The sequence below is a fragment of the Portunus trituberculatus genome, chromosome 18, assembly GCF_017591435.1.
Source record: "Portunus trituberculatus isolate SZX2019 chromosome 18, ASM1759143v1, whole genome shotgun sequence".
NCBI lineage: Eukaryota > Metazoa > Arthropoda > Malacostraca > Decapoda > Portunidae > Portunus > Portunus trituberculatus.
The window spans coordinates 23,313,486-23,330,985 of record NC_059272.1 but is presented as its reverse complement, the minus strand read 5'-3'; the positions used below and the strand labels follow the sequence as shown (position 1 = coordinate 23,330,985).

The 17,500-nt window shown below is 40.5% G+C and overlaps 1 protein-coding gene across 1 annotated transcript in view; it reads right to left on the bottom strand.

Moving 5' to 3' along the window:
- The window catches only part of LOC123505390, a 138,720-nt gene that overhangs the window by 38,865 nt on the left and 82,355 nt on the right, over window positions 1-17,500 (bottom strand). The window contains exon 3 of the mRNA XM_045256608.1: window positions 2,335-2,394. Coding sequence (XP_045112543.1) covers window positions 2,335-2,394 — 60 coding nt within the window. The remainder of the gene's footprint in view (window positions 1-2,334; window positions 2,395-17,500) is intronic.

Here is a 17,500-nt window from a genome sequence, read left to right as displayed (position 1 = left end):
AGAAAATGACCCACTAATGTGCCAAGCCAAATGGATTATCAGGAATTAGAGGATTAGTGTTTTAAAACCTACTACCAGGACTACCACCACCACTACTACTACTACTACTACTACTACAACTACTACTTCTACCACCACTACTACTACTACAACTACTACTACTATAACAAGTACACTAAACCCACACTGAAACCATCAACGAATATAACCCGCCAAAACTTAGCTCATGGGTGAAACTTCTGGATATAATAAGGAAAATAACCATTGGCGTTTACTGCATATAAACTGGAAGGAAATGCGTACTTTCCCGGTGAAACGAAGGGGAAGAATTATTCATAGCAGCAACTTTATGACTCAAAACAGATGAGTAAAAGCTGTTCTTGAGCCTATTTACGGTGCGAAACGGTTATGGAGGGAGAGAGAGAGAGAGAGAGAGAGAGAGAGAGAGAGAGAGAGAGAGAGAGAGAGAGAGAGAAATATCTTTGCCTACATGGAGTTATATCTGGGTCCATCTTATCACCGGCCGTGCTGTGAGGCTGGCAAGGGAAGCTATAAATAGTAAGGAGTTTGGCAGTGGCGGAGTGTTAATAGCCTCTTGCCAGCTATACTAAGTGGCGGAGCGGCAAAGCAAACACTGACTTCCACACCACTTCCGGCACTTGATGTATTTGGTGATTAGTACCTTTTTTGTGTGTCAGATACTGTGGTTTTTAGTGCTGTCTCTTGCTTAACCCCTTCAGTACCATGACGCGTTTTCATATTCGTTCTCCTTACTATTTAGCGATTTTATACAGCTTCAGAAAAATTTAAATAGTAAAGACTGTGGTCATTAATTTTCTGACCTCCATAGACCCTTCCTAATGTCAAGAAGATGGTCTAATCGTACACAAATCTCAGGGTAAAATTATGTCCCAGTATTGAAGGGGTTAAATAGACTGTCTTTTTGCTCTGGTTAGGGGAGTCTCGTGGTTTAGAAGTGGATGGGATTATGATTATTAATTTTTTCTCGTCCGGTAGAAGTTTTTTTTTTCTTTAGACATTCTTCTCGTATAAATACTGTATACTGTCCATTTCTCTGATTCGGTGAGTGTAGTTTCCGGACGTGAAGAAAGGAATGGAATGTGTTATTAATATTGCCTTCTGTAATTCTGACATTATTTTGTTTAGAGGTACCCTGCTGCTTATAGACACTTTTTTTTTTTTGCCGCCTTGGTTAGCCATTACTCTTATTTGGGAATCGTTGTTATTATGCTTTAAGTGTCAAGACATAAGCAAAACCTGAATTCTATCTCTTGGTTTTCCTTTTTTTTTTTTTTTTTTTTTTTGTGTGTGTGTGTGTGTGTGTGTGTGTGTGTGTGTGTGTGTGTGTGTGTGTGTGTGTGTGTGTGTGTGTGTGTGTGTGTGTGTGTGTGTGTGTGTGTGTGTGTGTGTGTGTGTGTGTGTGTGTGTGTGTGGGGTAGATGAATTGATAGTGTTGAGTGGACTTTTCATAATATTTTTTTTTCTTTTTGTCAATTTCCACTAGTATATAAAAAATTAAAGTTTCTGGTCAGCTTCCTCTTTCTTTTGATTTCATTCGCATTCGCAGAATTATTAACTCACTTTGTTTAATTAATATACTTTGTCTCTTCTCCTCGGTAACCTTGATGATGCGTGCTGAGTGCATAGTTCTCATTTCCTGGTTTGACGAGTTTTCCTCCCTTCACTGCGTTAATTAATCTCACTCTACAGCCCCCAACCCCAGTTTTTTTTTTTTTTTACCTCTCTCCAGCTTTTTCTCTTTCTCTCCTCTTTACTTTAATCTTCCCTTGCCATACCCTATCGTTGTTTTTTTTTTTATGTATTGTTCATTTGCTCCTGTTTAAAAAAAATAATTGCTTACTTTTCATAACTCAACTAGATCTGGCTTCATTTTCTTTATTATGTTTTGTTTTCCTTTCATCTCTCTCTCTCTCTCTCTCTCTCTCTCTCTCTCTCTCTCTCTCTCTCTCTCTCATAGCACCGGAACATTATTTCTGGCACAAAAACGTTTGAAAGATCTGTTTACGACGAGAAAGTTTGTATGAATGGATGCTAAAGTATGTGAACGTTTATGTGTAGACGAAGAAGTGTGTGTGTGTGTGTGTGTGTGTGTGTGTGTGTGTGTGTGTGTGTGTGTGTGTGTGTGTGTGTGTGTGTGTGTGTGTGTGTGTGTGTGTGTGTGTGTGTGTGTGTGTGTGTGTGTGTGTGTGTGTGTGTGTGTGTGTGTGTGTGTGTGTGTGTGTGTGTGTGTGTGTGTGTGTGTGTGTGTGTGTGTGTATGAGGCTGAGTAAATAGCTACATATCATTACTCACCATCCGGAGTCGTAATTCAGGCAAGTCGTGGGAATAATGGCAGCTGCGAACACGACTAACCTGAAAATAAAGACAGGAAAGCTGTTACTACTCGGAGCTGTACTGAACTGTGATAGTAAAATTAACATAAAAGAAAATATATATGATGGAATGGTCCTCCTTACTCATCGTCCTATTCTGTCTCACATACAACATTATAAAAAAAAATAAATGTAATACTAAAGCAATATAGATCACGGGAAAGAGAAGATGAATTATTCAAATATGACGTAGGATTCATGTGCCTTAGGAAATACGATACGTGTTGTTCTCAGTACTCATACAGAATGGAAGGATATATGAATAATTAATGGACTCCTTTTTAATCAACGCGTGTTCCCGGCATAACAGGATGGAAGGCATCACGCTACATCCGCCCTGTCATTAAACCAATAGGATATATGTGCCACGTCCAGCTACCTTATTTGTTACATCTAATATCTTAATTGTTTCAGTGTATTAGAAAAAAACTTCAATTTACAGATTCGTTTTATTTTATTTATTTATTTTATTTATTTTTTTTATTTTTTTTTTTTTACTTTTTGCTGATTCTGATAAAAAAAATTGTTGATGTTTTGTTGATGATTTCCTCTGTCGGCAGTTAAAATGAATCAGTGGGATATGCATCACAAACCTGGCGGGGAAGGTCTCTTTAAATCTAGGCCAGTAATTCTGTTCATGATGGGAGCAACATGTTTCTTTCCCCGGAGCAGTGCGTGTACCTGACATTGATTTTTATGGTTTTTCATCTGCAAAAATGAGTGACAGATTTTGTACGTCATACACCAACACTGCTAATCCGAACACACAACTTAACGGGAATGTGGAGTTGTCAACAAGAGCAAAAGAGGTATGAGGACCTTTGAATGTTTGGGTGAATGTTGTTGTTGTGAGAGGTGAGGTTAAAACGTAATACTTTCCAAGAATAAAACCAGTGTGAAGAACGTTATATTCAATTGCCAAGACTTCCACAGTAAATCCTTCAGTGAATTTTTAAGCCAATCACCATTTGGATCAATGAATACATAAAGTTATGAAAGGTACACTGGCGAGTCACAAGCAAATCTTAAAAAGTCAACCACAAATTGTAGCTATTCTCACCAAAACTGCTCCTTGATTTTCTTGGAGGGCGGATTTTCCTATTTACAGGATATAATAAGGTTCACTGTATCCTGAATTAAGTAAAAGAATAAACTAAAACTCTCGCAGTCTACGGAAACTCTTCAACCGAATTTAAAGCGAATACCAGGAAACAGCTACAACTTTTTTTCTTTCACAAGTCAACTAAGACGAGACACAAAAGATAGAGACAAAGCGAAGCACAAAAAAAAGAAAGAAAAGAAAAGAAAAATACGTGTGACAAAGTTCTTTTGATATGCATAAGCGAAAAAGTGTCTACCAAGTTTTATCCAGTGATCAGAAAGTCAAGTGTGGGCGACGCAGTGAATTATGTCGCTCCTCTTATGTGAAAGTCAAACATTTCTACCAGATACGTAACATGGAGGAAAGAGAAAAATGACTTCAACAATGAGCAGCAAATCTTGCCTGGAGCCGTGTGGTTGGGGGGAGAAAGACCGAAGCACGTGAAGGATGGAGGCAATGCGACCCACGATGAGGGCACCATCCTGTTATCTCTATTCCCAGGAAGCGATTGGTTTTTAGTACTTGGGCAGATTACAAAGACTCGATTTACTGCCGAGGACTTTAGAGGAAGGAGACGTGGGATAAGGAATAAAGGAGAAGAAAGGAAGGAATGGGACAGGATGAAGAAATGAGGACAACAGTAGGCAGAAAATTAGGAAAAAATACGAACAAGGCAAATTAAACGTAAAGAAAAGCAAGTTTAAAGTGTAAGGGAAAGATAAACTGGAGAATAAAAAGCCATCAGGAGTAAGTGGAAACAAGAAAATGTGGATTCACGTGGAGAGATGTAAGTAGGGAGGAAAACATTATAGAGATGAAAGAGTCACGTGGAGGAGTGGACTGGAGGAGATTACCACACAGACGTAGGCGTGAAGAAATTAATGTCCCAGGTGTGGAGGAACGGCGAGGATAGCACATGGTATTACGGCAGGAGGAGGAAAGTGTTAGTCCGTCGTTGGGGAAGGAAGGAAAAGAGGCAAAGGAGGGAAAAATAGGAACAGTATAGCTAACAAAGAAGGCTTATGGACTTTGCTTGTGAGCGAAAGGATGAGAGAGAGAGAGAGAGAGAGAGAGAGAGAGAGAGAGAGAGAGAGAGAGAGAGAGAGAGAGAGAGAGAGAGAGAGAGAGAGAGAGAGAGAGAGAGAGAGAGAGAGAGAGAGAGAGAGAGAGAGAGAGAGAGAGAGAGAGAGAGAGAGAGAGAGAGAGAGAGAGAGAGAGAGAGAGAGAGAGAGAGAGAGAGAGAGAGAGAGAGAGAGAGAGAGAGAGAGAGAGAGAGAGAGAGAGAGAGAGAGAGAGAGAGAGAGAGAGAGAGAGAGAGAGAGAGAGAGAGAGAGAGAGAGAGAGAGAGAGAGAGAGAGAGAGAGAGAGAGAGAGAGAGAGAGAGAGAGAGAGAGAGAGAGAGAGAGAGAGAGAGAGAGAGAGAGAGAGAGAGAGAGAGAGAGAGAGAGAGAGAGAGAGAGAGAGAGAGAGAGAGAGAGAGAGAGAGAGAGAGAGAGAGAGAGAGAGAGAGAGAGAGAGAGAGAGAGAGAGAGAGAGAGAGAGAGAGAGAGAGAGAGAGAGAGAGAGAGAGAGAGAGAGAGAGAGAGAGAGAGAGAGAGAGAGACGAGGTTCGGGTGAGAGAGGACATCCGTTAGACTCAGATTTCCGAGTAAAGACACACGACACACATACGAGTCCACGTGACCTTAATTACCAGGTAAACACTCAGCAGGGAAATTTATAAGATGACGTTTAAGGGGAAAAGGGTGGTGGTGGTGGTGGTGGTGGTGGTGGTGGTGGTGGTGGTGGTGGTGGTGGTGGAGAGGAGGAGGAAGAGGAGGAAGAGGAGGAGGAGGAGGAGGAGGAGGAGAGGAGGAGGAGGAGGAGGAGGAGGAGGAGGAGGAGGAGGAGGAGGAGGAGGAGGAGGAGGAGGTGGAGAGAGGAGGAGGAGAGTTCGTGCGTCATCCTTCCTGACCTATCACTTCTGCGGCATATTGTGTGTGTGTGTGTGTGTGTGTGTGTGTTTGGTTCCATATAATACAAAGAGCCTGCCTCCGTATTTCAAAGGCAAATGATAATCAAACAGTTCCCAAAAACACATGTACACATCCAAACACATACAAATCTACGTATACACACACACACACACACACACACACACACACACACATACACACACACAAACACACGTGCACGCCAACATAAACACAAGGCCAAAAATACATAAACCAGAAAAAATTTAAAAAAAACTCTGCTACAAGACTCGCTTCCAACACGACTTTCCTTCTTTTTGTCTCCCTTTAGTTAAACCGCAGGCATCCTATTCACAATCACGTTACCTCTAAGTGTTCTTTATTTCGTACTCAACAAGTGGGCAGCAAAGGCAAGCGGCACACGAGGCGACGTTAAAGAGGAGAACGTGGAAATATTGCAGCGGAAACAAACGGAGAGGACAAAAATAGTATAGCGTGAGGGGATAAGAGCTGTGTACGAAACGTGAGAGAGACAGAGAGAGAGAGAGAGAGAGAGAGAGAGAGAGAGAGAGAGAGAGAGAGAGAGAGAGAGAGAGAGAGAGAGAGAGAGAGAGAGAGAGAGAGAGAGAGAGAGAGAGAGAGAGAGAGAGAGAGAGAGAGAGAGAGAGAGAGAGAGAGAGAGAGAGAGAGAGAATAAAACCTCCATCAATATCTTGCCTCTTTCATGCACAAATCAACAAAACTCAGGTAACTTATTTTCCTTCGTCCACTGAGACTTGAGTGAAAGAGTGAAAGACAACAATGCTGAACGCAAACAAGAGAAGACACGACAAAGAACAGAAAGAAAGAAAGGATAGAAGGAAGACTTGAGAAAAAAAAAACACAGAAGGAAAACAAATGAAGGGAACAGAAGGAAAATAAGATAATTGCCGCGAGGAAGCGAGAGGAAAACCGAATAAAGAGAGGAGAGCGAGAGGAAAGAGAGGTGTAGTTAACTGGGAAAGGATGAGAGAACGGATGAAAGATAAACGGAGAAAGGGAGAGAGAGAGAGAGAGAGAGAGAGAGAGAGAGAGAGAGAGAGAGAGAGAGAGAGAGAGAGAGAGAGAGAGAGAGAGAAAAGGTGTAAATAAGAGAGGATGAGGGGAGGGATGAGAGGCAGAGGGAGAAAGTGAGGGAGAGGCATGGGAGTGGTTGAATTAAGGCCAGTCCTCCCGTCCAGAGATAATGTTTGGCATCTGAAGGATAGCCATCAGTTCCACCTTATTCCCAGAAGCGCAAGACACATTTTACTCCTTCAGCTCCATTTCCTCCTGCAAGTCCATTTCATTCCTCTTGATTTTATGATTCCCCAACGTGACGAGGAGAGAGAGAAAGAGAGAGAGAGAGAGAGAGAGAGAGAGAGAGAGAGAGAGAGAGAGAGAGAGAGAGAGAGAGAGAGAGAGAGAGAGAGAGAGAGAGAGAGAGAGAGAGAGAGAGAGAGAGAGAGAGAGAATAAACGGTATAAATAGACATGTTTTATAAAAGGATTGACACGTGTAGAACAGAAGGGTTTTTGCAGTTTCCCTTTCTCACTTTTGTTACGCACAGACACACATTCAGACAGGCGGCAGGACAGACAAAGAGAAACAGACACTTACCTACGAACCGACCAATCAAGAAAACAAGCAGGGGAAGGAAACGAACGAAGAGGAAGGGAGCGACATCAATAAATACTGAGACAGAGAGACGGACGGAGAAACAAACAGCCACTCAAATAATCAACAGGTATTGGGCAATAAAAACGCAGCCAGAATACCAACGCTGCACCACAACACTGTCATTAAACCGAAACGTACCGAAATTAGCTTACGCCGGGAGGGAAAAGGGCGCCTCTCAGAATGCCGGGCACGTGGCTCTTTGATTTACTTTGTTTTCCATTTCTTTTCCTCTCTCTCTCTCTCTCTCTCTCTCTCTCTCTCTCTCTCTCTCTCTCTCTCTCTCTCCCTTCCTTTCTCTCCATTTTCTCCGTCCTCCTACTTCTGCTCCTCTTCTGCGTCCCTTCCCCTTCTCTCCTTTCTTTAATTTTCTTCCTCCTCCCTGATGTTACATGAAATATTAATGAAAACACGTGCATCTCTCTCTCTCTCTCTCTCTCTCTCTCTCTCTCTCTCTCTCTCTCTCTCTCTCTCTCCTGGACTGATCTGTCGCCCCACCCATACGTGACTTGGCTTGCCTAGTATCTAAGAAACACCGCTGTGGTCACTGCCAGACTTCTTCTTCTCCTTTAAACTTCTTCGAATTAGACGCTACCTTACGCCAAGTAGACAGACAGACACACATGCATACAGACAGAAGGATGTAGTCAGTCAGATGATTAAACAGACGAGAAGAGTAAGAAAGCTTATATGCACAAAGCAATCAAATAAGAAAAGGGGAGTGAACAAGAAGACAATGGCTGAAGGAGAAAAAAATCAGAAAAAAAACAAGAACTAAGGAAGAGAGGGTGAGAAAGGAAAAAGATCCCCAAGAAGAAGTAATGCTTCAAGGGAATTAAACATGTGGAAAAGTCAGACACGTAGAAAGGATAGGTACAGAGAACAATGGCATCAAAAGACTCGGGGATGATGAGGAAACAGCGAATGATATATACACCAAGCACTTTTAGAAACGTCATATCAAGGCTCGTATCTTTTGCCATGACGCGCTCCACAAACACCGCATTTTTACTCTTATAACACATTTCATTCTGTTCATTCTTTAAACGCTCTAGGGAATGAGTTGTGTATGGAAATGTGAGTGTAAATATGTGAGAATAACATGCAAATTCGTACTCTCTTTCTGTACAAATTACCACTGAATCTCTCTCTCTCTCTCTCTCTCTCTCTCTCTCTCTCTCTCTCTCTCTCTCTCTCTCTCGTCTTTCTTTTCCCAGCAACCAGATTACAGTGCCTTGCCACCATCCCTCACCTCACTCTCTGCCTTGTCATACCCACAGAGGGAGTATATTTTGCGATAAGCTCGATGAAAAATGTGACAGTTTCCTACTAAAGGGGATTTCAGACGCGGTATATAACCACAGTAATAACACCTGCAATTACAAACATCCGCCGACCGCACGTGTGTTTTTCATTGGCATTCCCTTTGTGGATTAGAATTTAGTTATGAAGAGAGACCGCCGGCGAGGGAATGCGACAAATTTAATGGTGGGACAATTATGCGCTGGTTCCCCCTTCCAATCCCGCACATTAGCCGCGCTCGTTTTCTATGCCCAGCCGTCGGGGGTCTGCCGGCCTCCCACCGCTACGTGTTTAATTAGTGGGGACAAAACGGAAGTTGAGTATTAATGGGTAAATACGCCATTTTTTTTTTTCAGAGAGAGAGAGAGAGAGAGAGAGAGAGAGAGAGAGAATGATTGCTATTGACAAAACAAAACCAACTCCAATAGAGAGGAAACGCAACAGGAAATGAGGGAAAGGAATACGGAAAGAAAGAATAAAAAAGGATAAAAGAAGACCGGAAGGAGGAGGAGGAGGAGGAGGAGGAGGAGGAGGAGAAGGAAAAAGAAGAGGAGGAAGAGAAGGAGAAGGAAACCCTAGAGCCGTGTGGTGAGGAAGTCAGTGACCCCCAAGCAAAGTCAGTGAAGGAAAAAAAGGAAATACGAACTGAAAAATAAAAAAAAAAGGTCGTTTGAAGCACTGACAGCACCTCTGCCATTGGAGATTATATACAAGTCAAACGCACACATACATATAATGACTTCCCGGTAATTTCAATGTGTCACTCGTCGTAAACCAAGCTGTGTGTGATGTAGATTTCTAAAACAGTTAATTCGATGCAAAAAACTTCCCATTACGGCTTCCAAACTCATTGAAAACCTGCCCTGATTTAAGATTTATACGGCGTAGCCTCTCTAACCCACGACATCAGAAGCGCAATTGTTTAAACTCCCATTTAAAAAGAGCAGTGAACGTGATATGAAAGTCCAGTAAAACCCGTGAAACTGTCGGTCCACAAGTCGTGTGTGTCTCATCTGTTATCCTTTGACTCTTTCAGGTGTTGGAAAGCGTCTTCAGATTCTCACTTGATCGAACCTTAAGGAATCTGCGGGGGTGTTCTGACAGATGACGCTGCTATCTTGAGTCTTCCCAGCCTTTGATGTTTCTTCAGATGTCAAGGACCGCCCTACAATCTGATCGTGTTTGATGTTTCGCTTACTTGCATATTTTTTTTTTTCCATTATTGTATGCATCACTCACTAATTACTGGGTGTTTTATCACGATCTGCGCATTCCCAGGATAAGTAGTAGGAAATATCAAGGTGAAATGGAAGTAATGTATATCCTATCACGTCACGACTACAGTAATTAGGATCTCATCAGCGCTTTGTCAGTCATCTACGGAAAGATTTCAGGATAACAAAACGACGGAGGAGTAACAGAGAAGTATAATGCATTCCATCACGTTACAAGTCACTTGATCTCGGTCAAAGTCGTCGAAATATCAACACTGGTAGCTCTAATACTTCACTCATCCCTTCCATCTTTCCTTAACGCTGCTTCACACCCTGCACACTTATACCGACGCATAAGGGCTCCGGCGATCAACACAACCTGGCCTCCTACTCATGTGCATTTCGTGACAGTATGAAAACATCTGCAGTCCTTCACTACTGTGTTCCCGTGTGTTCCTCTGCATCACACATCGGTTAGGCGCTGAAAACTGAAGTGTCACTGATTTCGAGAGAAGCTGCTACGTGAACAAACTATCATTCCGGTGAGAAGAAAAAAATATCTGTGCGTCAGTTACGTGCTGCTGGTGACTGGCAATGCATAAAAATCTGCACCAACACCCATGAACTTGTCGCAATGTGCATATTTACTGTCTATATTACGATAAGCTATTAATGATATTTCAACTTGGCATAATTATAAATGAAAGCGTGCACCACAATCAGTCCATCCATATTATTACAAATACTCACACACACACACACACACACACACACACACACACACACACACACACACACACACACACACACACACACATGTGTATTTTTCCTTGAATTCGAAACCTCTCTCTCTCTCTCTCTCTCTCTCTCTCTCTCTCTCTCTCTCTCTCTCTCTCTCTCTCTCTCTCTCTCTCTCTCTCTCTCTCTCTCTCTCTGATGTTTACGCTGCAGAAAACAGACCAACAAGATCCCTAACCCTCCTCATCCGCAGCCTCTCTTCACCTCCTGGCAACCTCTTGACATTCCCCACGACTCCCTCCTCTACATGCCTTGCACCTTCACTGCCGCCTTCCTTTCTCTCGCGTCATTAGAAGATGCTGGGGAAGGCGAGGAGGAATGCTGCTAAAGGAGGAAATTTGACAGAAGAAATGCTGGAACTCACGAGGATGATAAGGAAGAGGGCAGACATTAACAGAAAAATTAGTGAATATGAGGAATCTGAGGAATGGTGAAAATGACATGAATTATGAAAGTGGTGGTAATGTGTTGAATGGTAAAACTGAAACAATATAGAAATAAAATCAAGTTAATAATTTTTCTTAACAACGAAACTTAAAGAGATTACAAGTTTGATAAAAAAAAAAAAATAAGATGAAAGTTTAAGTAAGGTAAATGAGTTTTTTTTTTTTTTTTAACACCTTCAATAATGGGACACATTTTTTACTTTGAGATTTTGTGTACCATTAAACCATTTTATTTACATCATGAAAAGATCTATAGAGGTCAGAAGATTAATAGCCATGGTCTTCATTACTCTAATCCCCACATAAGTTTCTGAAGCTGAATAAGACCATCAAATAGTAAGCAGAATGAATATGAAAACTCGGCACGGTACTAAAGGGGGTTAATATTCAATAATTTCTCTCGTAAACGGTCTATAGGGGCAGGTGGGCAGATTATTATCAGTGGCGTAAACTAATATAGCATCGAGTTTTTCAAAGGTCAGGTGGACATGGATGTGGAAAAAAGAATGAAAGAAAAACTTGATTTGGTCACCTGATTTATAGATGGGAGAAGGAATCCGAACAGAATATACAAGTTATAAGGAGGAGAAAACTAAATCACCAAGACTCTTTACAAATACTTTTCTTTGTAAAGCCGATATAAAAAATTCAACACCAGATAAAAATGAGAAAAGAAAACTCACAAAGAAAATAATGGGAGCGATAAAAAAAAAAAAACATAACTGTAGACGAGGAAATTATAAAAACGCTGTTGTTGGCAGGATTTTCAAGGACATCAACGGAATTCCTCCAACTTGAATCGATATACAGCTTTAAGTCTTGAGGAATGGGACTATTATACGGTGAGGGATGTGAGACGATCATGTACCACCCATTTTACGGAACGAGGACCTCCGTCGGACTGTCCTACTGCTTCTTCTACACTCACAGAAAGGAGGTACTGGAGGAGCTGGTGACTGGCTGCCTGGTTGAGTATAGGGAGCATATGAAAGCGAGGAACGTCAAGTAGGGAGAGGAATGCTCACTTGGAAGTTAGTTTGACGAGGGATACTTAAGGTCTGGATCACATTCATTGGATTTTCTCAAACCGAGTAGGTGAGTACTTCCTCTTGACCTTTTGAATTTTTTTCCCTTAAATTTAATGGTTTATTGCATATTTAGGTTAAAAATATTAGATATGCCTCAGACAAAAAAACAGTAATCGAAGGAATGTAAGTTTTTAAAGGATTGTAATAAAGTTTTGGATGAGGTGGAGATACATGAGAGACAAAGAGATAAGCGAAAGAATGACACAAAACAAACAATTAGAAAAAAAACTCATGTAAAAAGACACCGACCCCGACAACGTATCAATTCTTAGAAATATGTAGTAGTTACCGTAGTAGTTACAGTTCTGTTCATTACACTAGTCTATAGTTATTCAAGCGTCATAGAGTGGTCGGCAGCCAAGAGATAAAGGCACACTGAGAAAAGAAAATTCAGTCCTTTCGTGGAGGTCATAATGGTGAGACACGCGTGATAAATGGCAACAGATGAGCACGAAGACTTCCACTATCCTTACATAATGGGGGGGAGCGGGGGAAGGAGCCATGGTAGAGAAAACATGATGGAGGGAGGCCATCAGAAAATTAGTATGACTGATCTGAGGAATAAAGAAAAAGACGGAGATGAGCCAGGGAAACTTATGAGAAAAGTCTGCCTGATTGCCAATAATGCTGATGATAGAGACCATGTCCGTGACGCAACCTTTCTATTCACCCGTTCTCCTTTAAAAGAGGAATCTAAGGGGTAGCTTATGTATTTTCGTCATGTGTTTTGTGCTAAACATTCATACATGAAATAATTGATCTTAACATCATGTACTTTAGTTTTTGCGTTTACATTAATCACATGACAGAAAAATACATACCAATGTCTTTTTTCTTTAAACCGCTTATAATATTTCCGAATCATTGTTTTTCCTTCTCCTTCTGATTCTCCAGCAATCATTATAATTAATATCAACATTCATTTTTAAGTATACCTGTTGGATTATTAAAATAACTGCCATTATTATCCCTTGTCTAAAAACCATCAGAATTTCAGCTTCTTGCTACTGTTACAAGTACATCATCATCATCATCATCATCATCAACAACAACAACAACAACAGCAAAATAAAAAACTACCACTACTACTACTACTACTACTACTACTACTAACACTACATTACTAACATTACTAACATTACTACTACTACTACTACTACTACTACTACTACTACTGTTACTGTTACTATTACTGCTATTACTACTACTACTACTACTACTACTACTACTACTACTACTACTACTATTACAACTACTACTACTACTACTACTACTACTACTACTACTACTACTACTACTACTACTACTACTACTACTACTACTACTACTACTACTACTACTACTACTACTACTACTACTACTACAACTACTACCTCTACTATTAATCTTTCAATCACTCCTCCATTATTTTTTCTTGGTGCAGCCGTCCAAGTTCATCATCTCTGCCGGCAATGCGTCACTCAACTTCCAATAACTTAGTCTTTGACAAGACCACCTGGAGACGATTTTAAACGAAAGGGAGAAAATTACACGCCTGCCTCTGACGGGAAGCGGATGGGGAGAGAGAAAGCGGAGAGAAGGAGAGGGAGACTAGAAGGGATGCCAGTACGGGGATGATGAAATAGAAATGAGATTCAACATAAATTATGGAATGATGCTTAGGAAAAAGAACGAATAAGAATGGATGGTCAAAGATTAAAAGTTAGTAGGAAAAGAATAAAACAAAATAAAAGTGTATGTTGGACTGAAAAAAATCAAGCGTTAAGTAAAAAAAAAAATGGATCATCATTATCGTCATTACTATTACCATCATTAGCAGCAGCAGGTTCACTCCCTCGTTAACAACTTTGGTGATAAAAGTTGGGCCTTGTATTATGTAAAAATTTGTTACCAGGCCTGCAGTGTTTTGGACGCATTACACGAACAAGTGAAGATTAAGAACTTGGCAAGAGAGAATGAAAGCATGATAAAACGACGTAATTATAACCAGGTGTCTACTTACGTAAATATGAAAAGCAAATGACATAGTGAGTAAGTTCCTCTTAAGTATGTTTCTTCTCTAAATACCACAACAACAAGATTTCTTATCAAATAACTCCATTCAAGGAAAGTTAGGTTAGGTTTGGTGAATAAATCAATGGTTATTTTTTTTTTGCGGCATTTTGAAATAAGACTTCGTAAAATAACAAAATAGTGATTCGAGAAAAGATATACGAAGAAAATGTTATAGGAAAGTAGCAAAACAATTACAATACGCTATCTTATACTGCTTATCAGAAAAAAAACATAAACAAGGCAAGAAACGAAAGCAAAGTGTGTGTGTGTGTGTGTGTGTGTGTGTGTGTGTGTGTGTGTGTGTGTGTGTGTGTAAAGGGGGCGGTGGGGTTGTTCCATTGTGCACCTTTGTTGAGAAGTAAATGGAACTATTAATAAACGAAATGGAGTATATATATTATCTCTCTCTCTCTCTCTCTCTCTCTCTCTCTCTCTCTCTCTCTCTCTCTCTCTCTCTCTCTCTCTCTCTGCATCTGTCTTCTCATAATTTTCTTAACTTTTAATTAAAACATTTAACTTTGGAACATATATAAGTAGTAATGCGCTGAACTTTCGCTAACATCATCATCAAAGTGCAGGAGTTCTGGGTGAAGATGAATGCATTTCCCAGCAGCGGTTAAACAAATAGATTAATGTATGCACTGTTGGAAATACGAGACAAGCAAGACTGGAGACAAATAGCATATGTTGTGAGTTTCCTGGTAAATTGCTCACGAATATGATACAAATAGATCACTTCCTTACAGCCACGTTCCTTCTTCATTATAACAGGAAATTGTAGCCTGTAATTCTCCGCGTCATTAGTATTCTTCGTTTTTTTTTTTTTTTTTATTCCCAGTTTCGTTTTCTTTTCACTGCAGCCACATGCAAATAAATTTCACTTTAAAAAAAAAAGGCAAGCATTTTTTAACTGTTTTTTCTCTTTGTCCTTCTTTCTAGATCTTTCGTTTAATTCCTTTTTTTCACACTTTTAAACAAATTTTCTTTTATTTCAACTTTTCATATTCTATCTTTTATTTTCTGTCCTGTTCTTTTGTTGTTCTGTTTCTGCCTCTCATAACAGCTGCAAGTAACTCTATTGAGAGAGAGAGAGAGAGAGAGAGAGAGAGAGAGAGAGAGAGAGAGAGAGAGAGAGAGAGAGAGAGAGAGAGAGAGAGAGAGAGAGAGAGAGAGAGAGAGAGAGAGAGAGAGAGAGAGAGAGAGAGAGAGAGAGAGAGAGAGAGAGAGAGAGAGAGAGAGAGAGTCAATGTTCATATTCTGTGAACCTCGGTGAATGTGAATAAATAAGGGAATGAGTGAGTGAGTGAGTGAAAGAGTAAAAGGAGTAAAAGAGTGAAAGTGAATATACGAATGGGTGAGATAAATATGACTTTCCGAAAGGATTTACCTGTTGGTCAGAAAGAATGTGTGTGTGTGTGTGTGTGTGTGTGTGTGTGTGTGTGTGTGTGTGTGTGTGTGTGTGTGTGTGTGTGTGTGTGTGTGTGTGTGTGTGTGTGTGTGTGTGTGTGTGTGTGTGTGTGTGTGTGTGTACCTCCGCCCACTCACCTGCCTTTTCTCTGGGCCCACATCGACCACTCAAGCTTCTGTTTACTAGATGATATCAAGTGTAAGGTGACGCCCCTTTCCTACCCCAGCTGTGTTCTCCCTCCCTCACCCCTGCACTCCTCCCTCATCCCTGCACCCCCTCCTTCACCCCTTTACCTCTTCCTCACCCCTCCACCATTCCACCCTCTTATAGAAACACGCCCAACCCAGTCTGACCTAATTCTGGGCCATCAACCTTTCCGTCTATCGCTTTTCTTTATTTTTTTTTTTTTACTATTTTCTTATCGAATTTTTCCCCTTCCTCATTCTTTTCGTTCCCCTTCCAGTTTTCTCTATATTGACTTCTACACTTCTGTTGACTTTTCCACTGATATTTTTCTATATACTATTTTTTTTTTTTTTTAATGCGATGAAGAGGGTCGTTCTTTTCTACTCTGATTTTTTGTTCCTAATCTCAAATTTTCAGAGTCGATTTACTGATTTCAAGCCCGGGCTCCATTTTCTTTTATTTTTTTATTTTTTTGTTACATTTTGTCGTGTTTTCTTCTAATGAATAGACTTTCCACACCACTCTATGACCTTTACCAGCTTCCCCCTTTCTCTCTCTCTCTCTCTCTCTCTCTCTCTCTCTCTCTCTCTCTCTCTCTCTCTGCCTACCTCCATGATCTCCTTCCTTCGTTCCGTCCTTCCGTCCTTCCCTCCAAACCTTGCAGCAAAACTTTTAAGATGTAAATTTCAATACAAAATGAAGTATTCTTTTTCTGTGAGGCGTCGCTCAATTATGCAATCTCGGGCTCGCCTCCTTTCCCGCCCCGCACGCACAATGAGTCTCACGAAAGCGACATAAGAAAGTTATATTTCCCCGCTATCTGTAAAAGGCTTGACAATGGGACGGGTTGCTATTTCACGGCACGGAGCGGAGTATTCAAGCTTCACCAGTCATTTTTAAGGGTTGCGTTGCGGTGGTGAAATGTAGCACATGTGAAGTGGCGATGATGGTGTTGCTGTTACTATTGGTGTTGTTGTTGTTGTAGCTATTGGTGGTGTTGCCGTTGGTGGTGGTGTGTGTATGGGTGAAAAATAATCAGAGAAGAAACTCTAAAATCAATGCTTTATTTCTTTTTAACTTAGATATATGGAGATACTGGTAGTGGATTGTGTGTATGGAAAACAAAAACAAAAGTAATTGTACGAAAACTTTGCATTCAATACTTTACAGCTATTCTTGGTTTTGCTTTTATAAACTAAAAAAAAAAAAAACATATCAAGACATAAATATACAAAGTTATTTCAACAACATCCAAAAAAATTTACAAACACTAACATGTATATAAGATTTCTGCCACATTACTTTTTTTTCTTCTCCACCTCATCTCCATAAGTGCTTGTGGAGGCATGGAGGGGATGCGTGTCGATAATGGTGTTTGTATGGTGTGATAAATATAGTGAGTGTAGCGTGGGATGGGCGTGTGAATTTGGTGAATGTAGAGTCGTAGTGAACGTTGAGTATGGTAGATTTAGGCTGGAGTAGGTGTTGAATCTGCTTTGTGAGACGATTAACTCATAAGATAATAACAACAAAGAGAGAATGGTGTGGCAAAGCAGTATTAAAACATAAGCTCTTACTGAAAATACTAAAAATAAATGGTACGTTAAAAGAAAACTGATAAAAAAAAACCTAATTCGCAGAAATGGAACGAAACAAAAAATATATATAATTCTTGGCCCAAACATATTAGAAGGAGTTTGTATCGTAATGGAGTTCAAGGAGCGTGTAAGGCATGAGGGAAACCCCTAAGAAGATTAATAATGGAGTACGAAGGTATTAGAGGATGGTGTGCCGCAAGAATCCTCGCTACAAATGACTGAATGGAGGATTTCTATGAAGG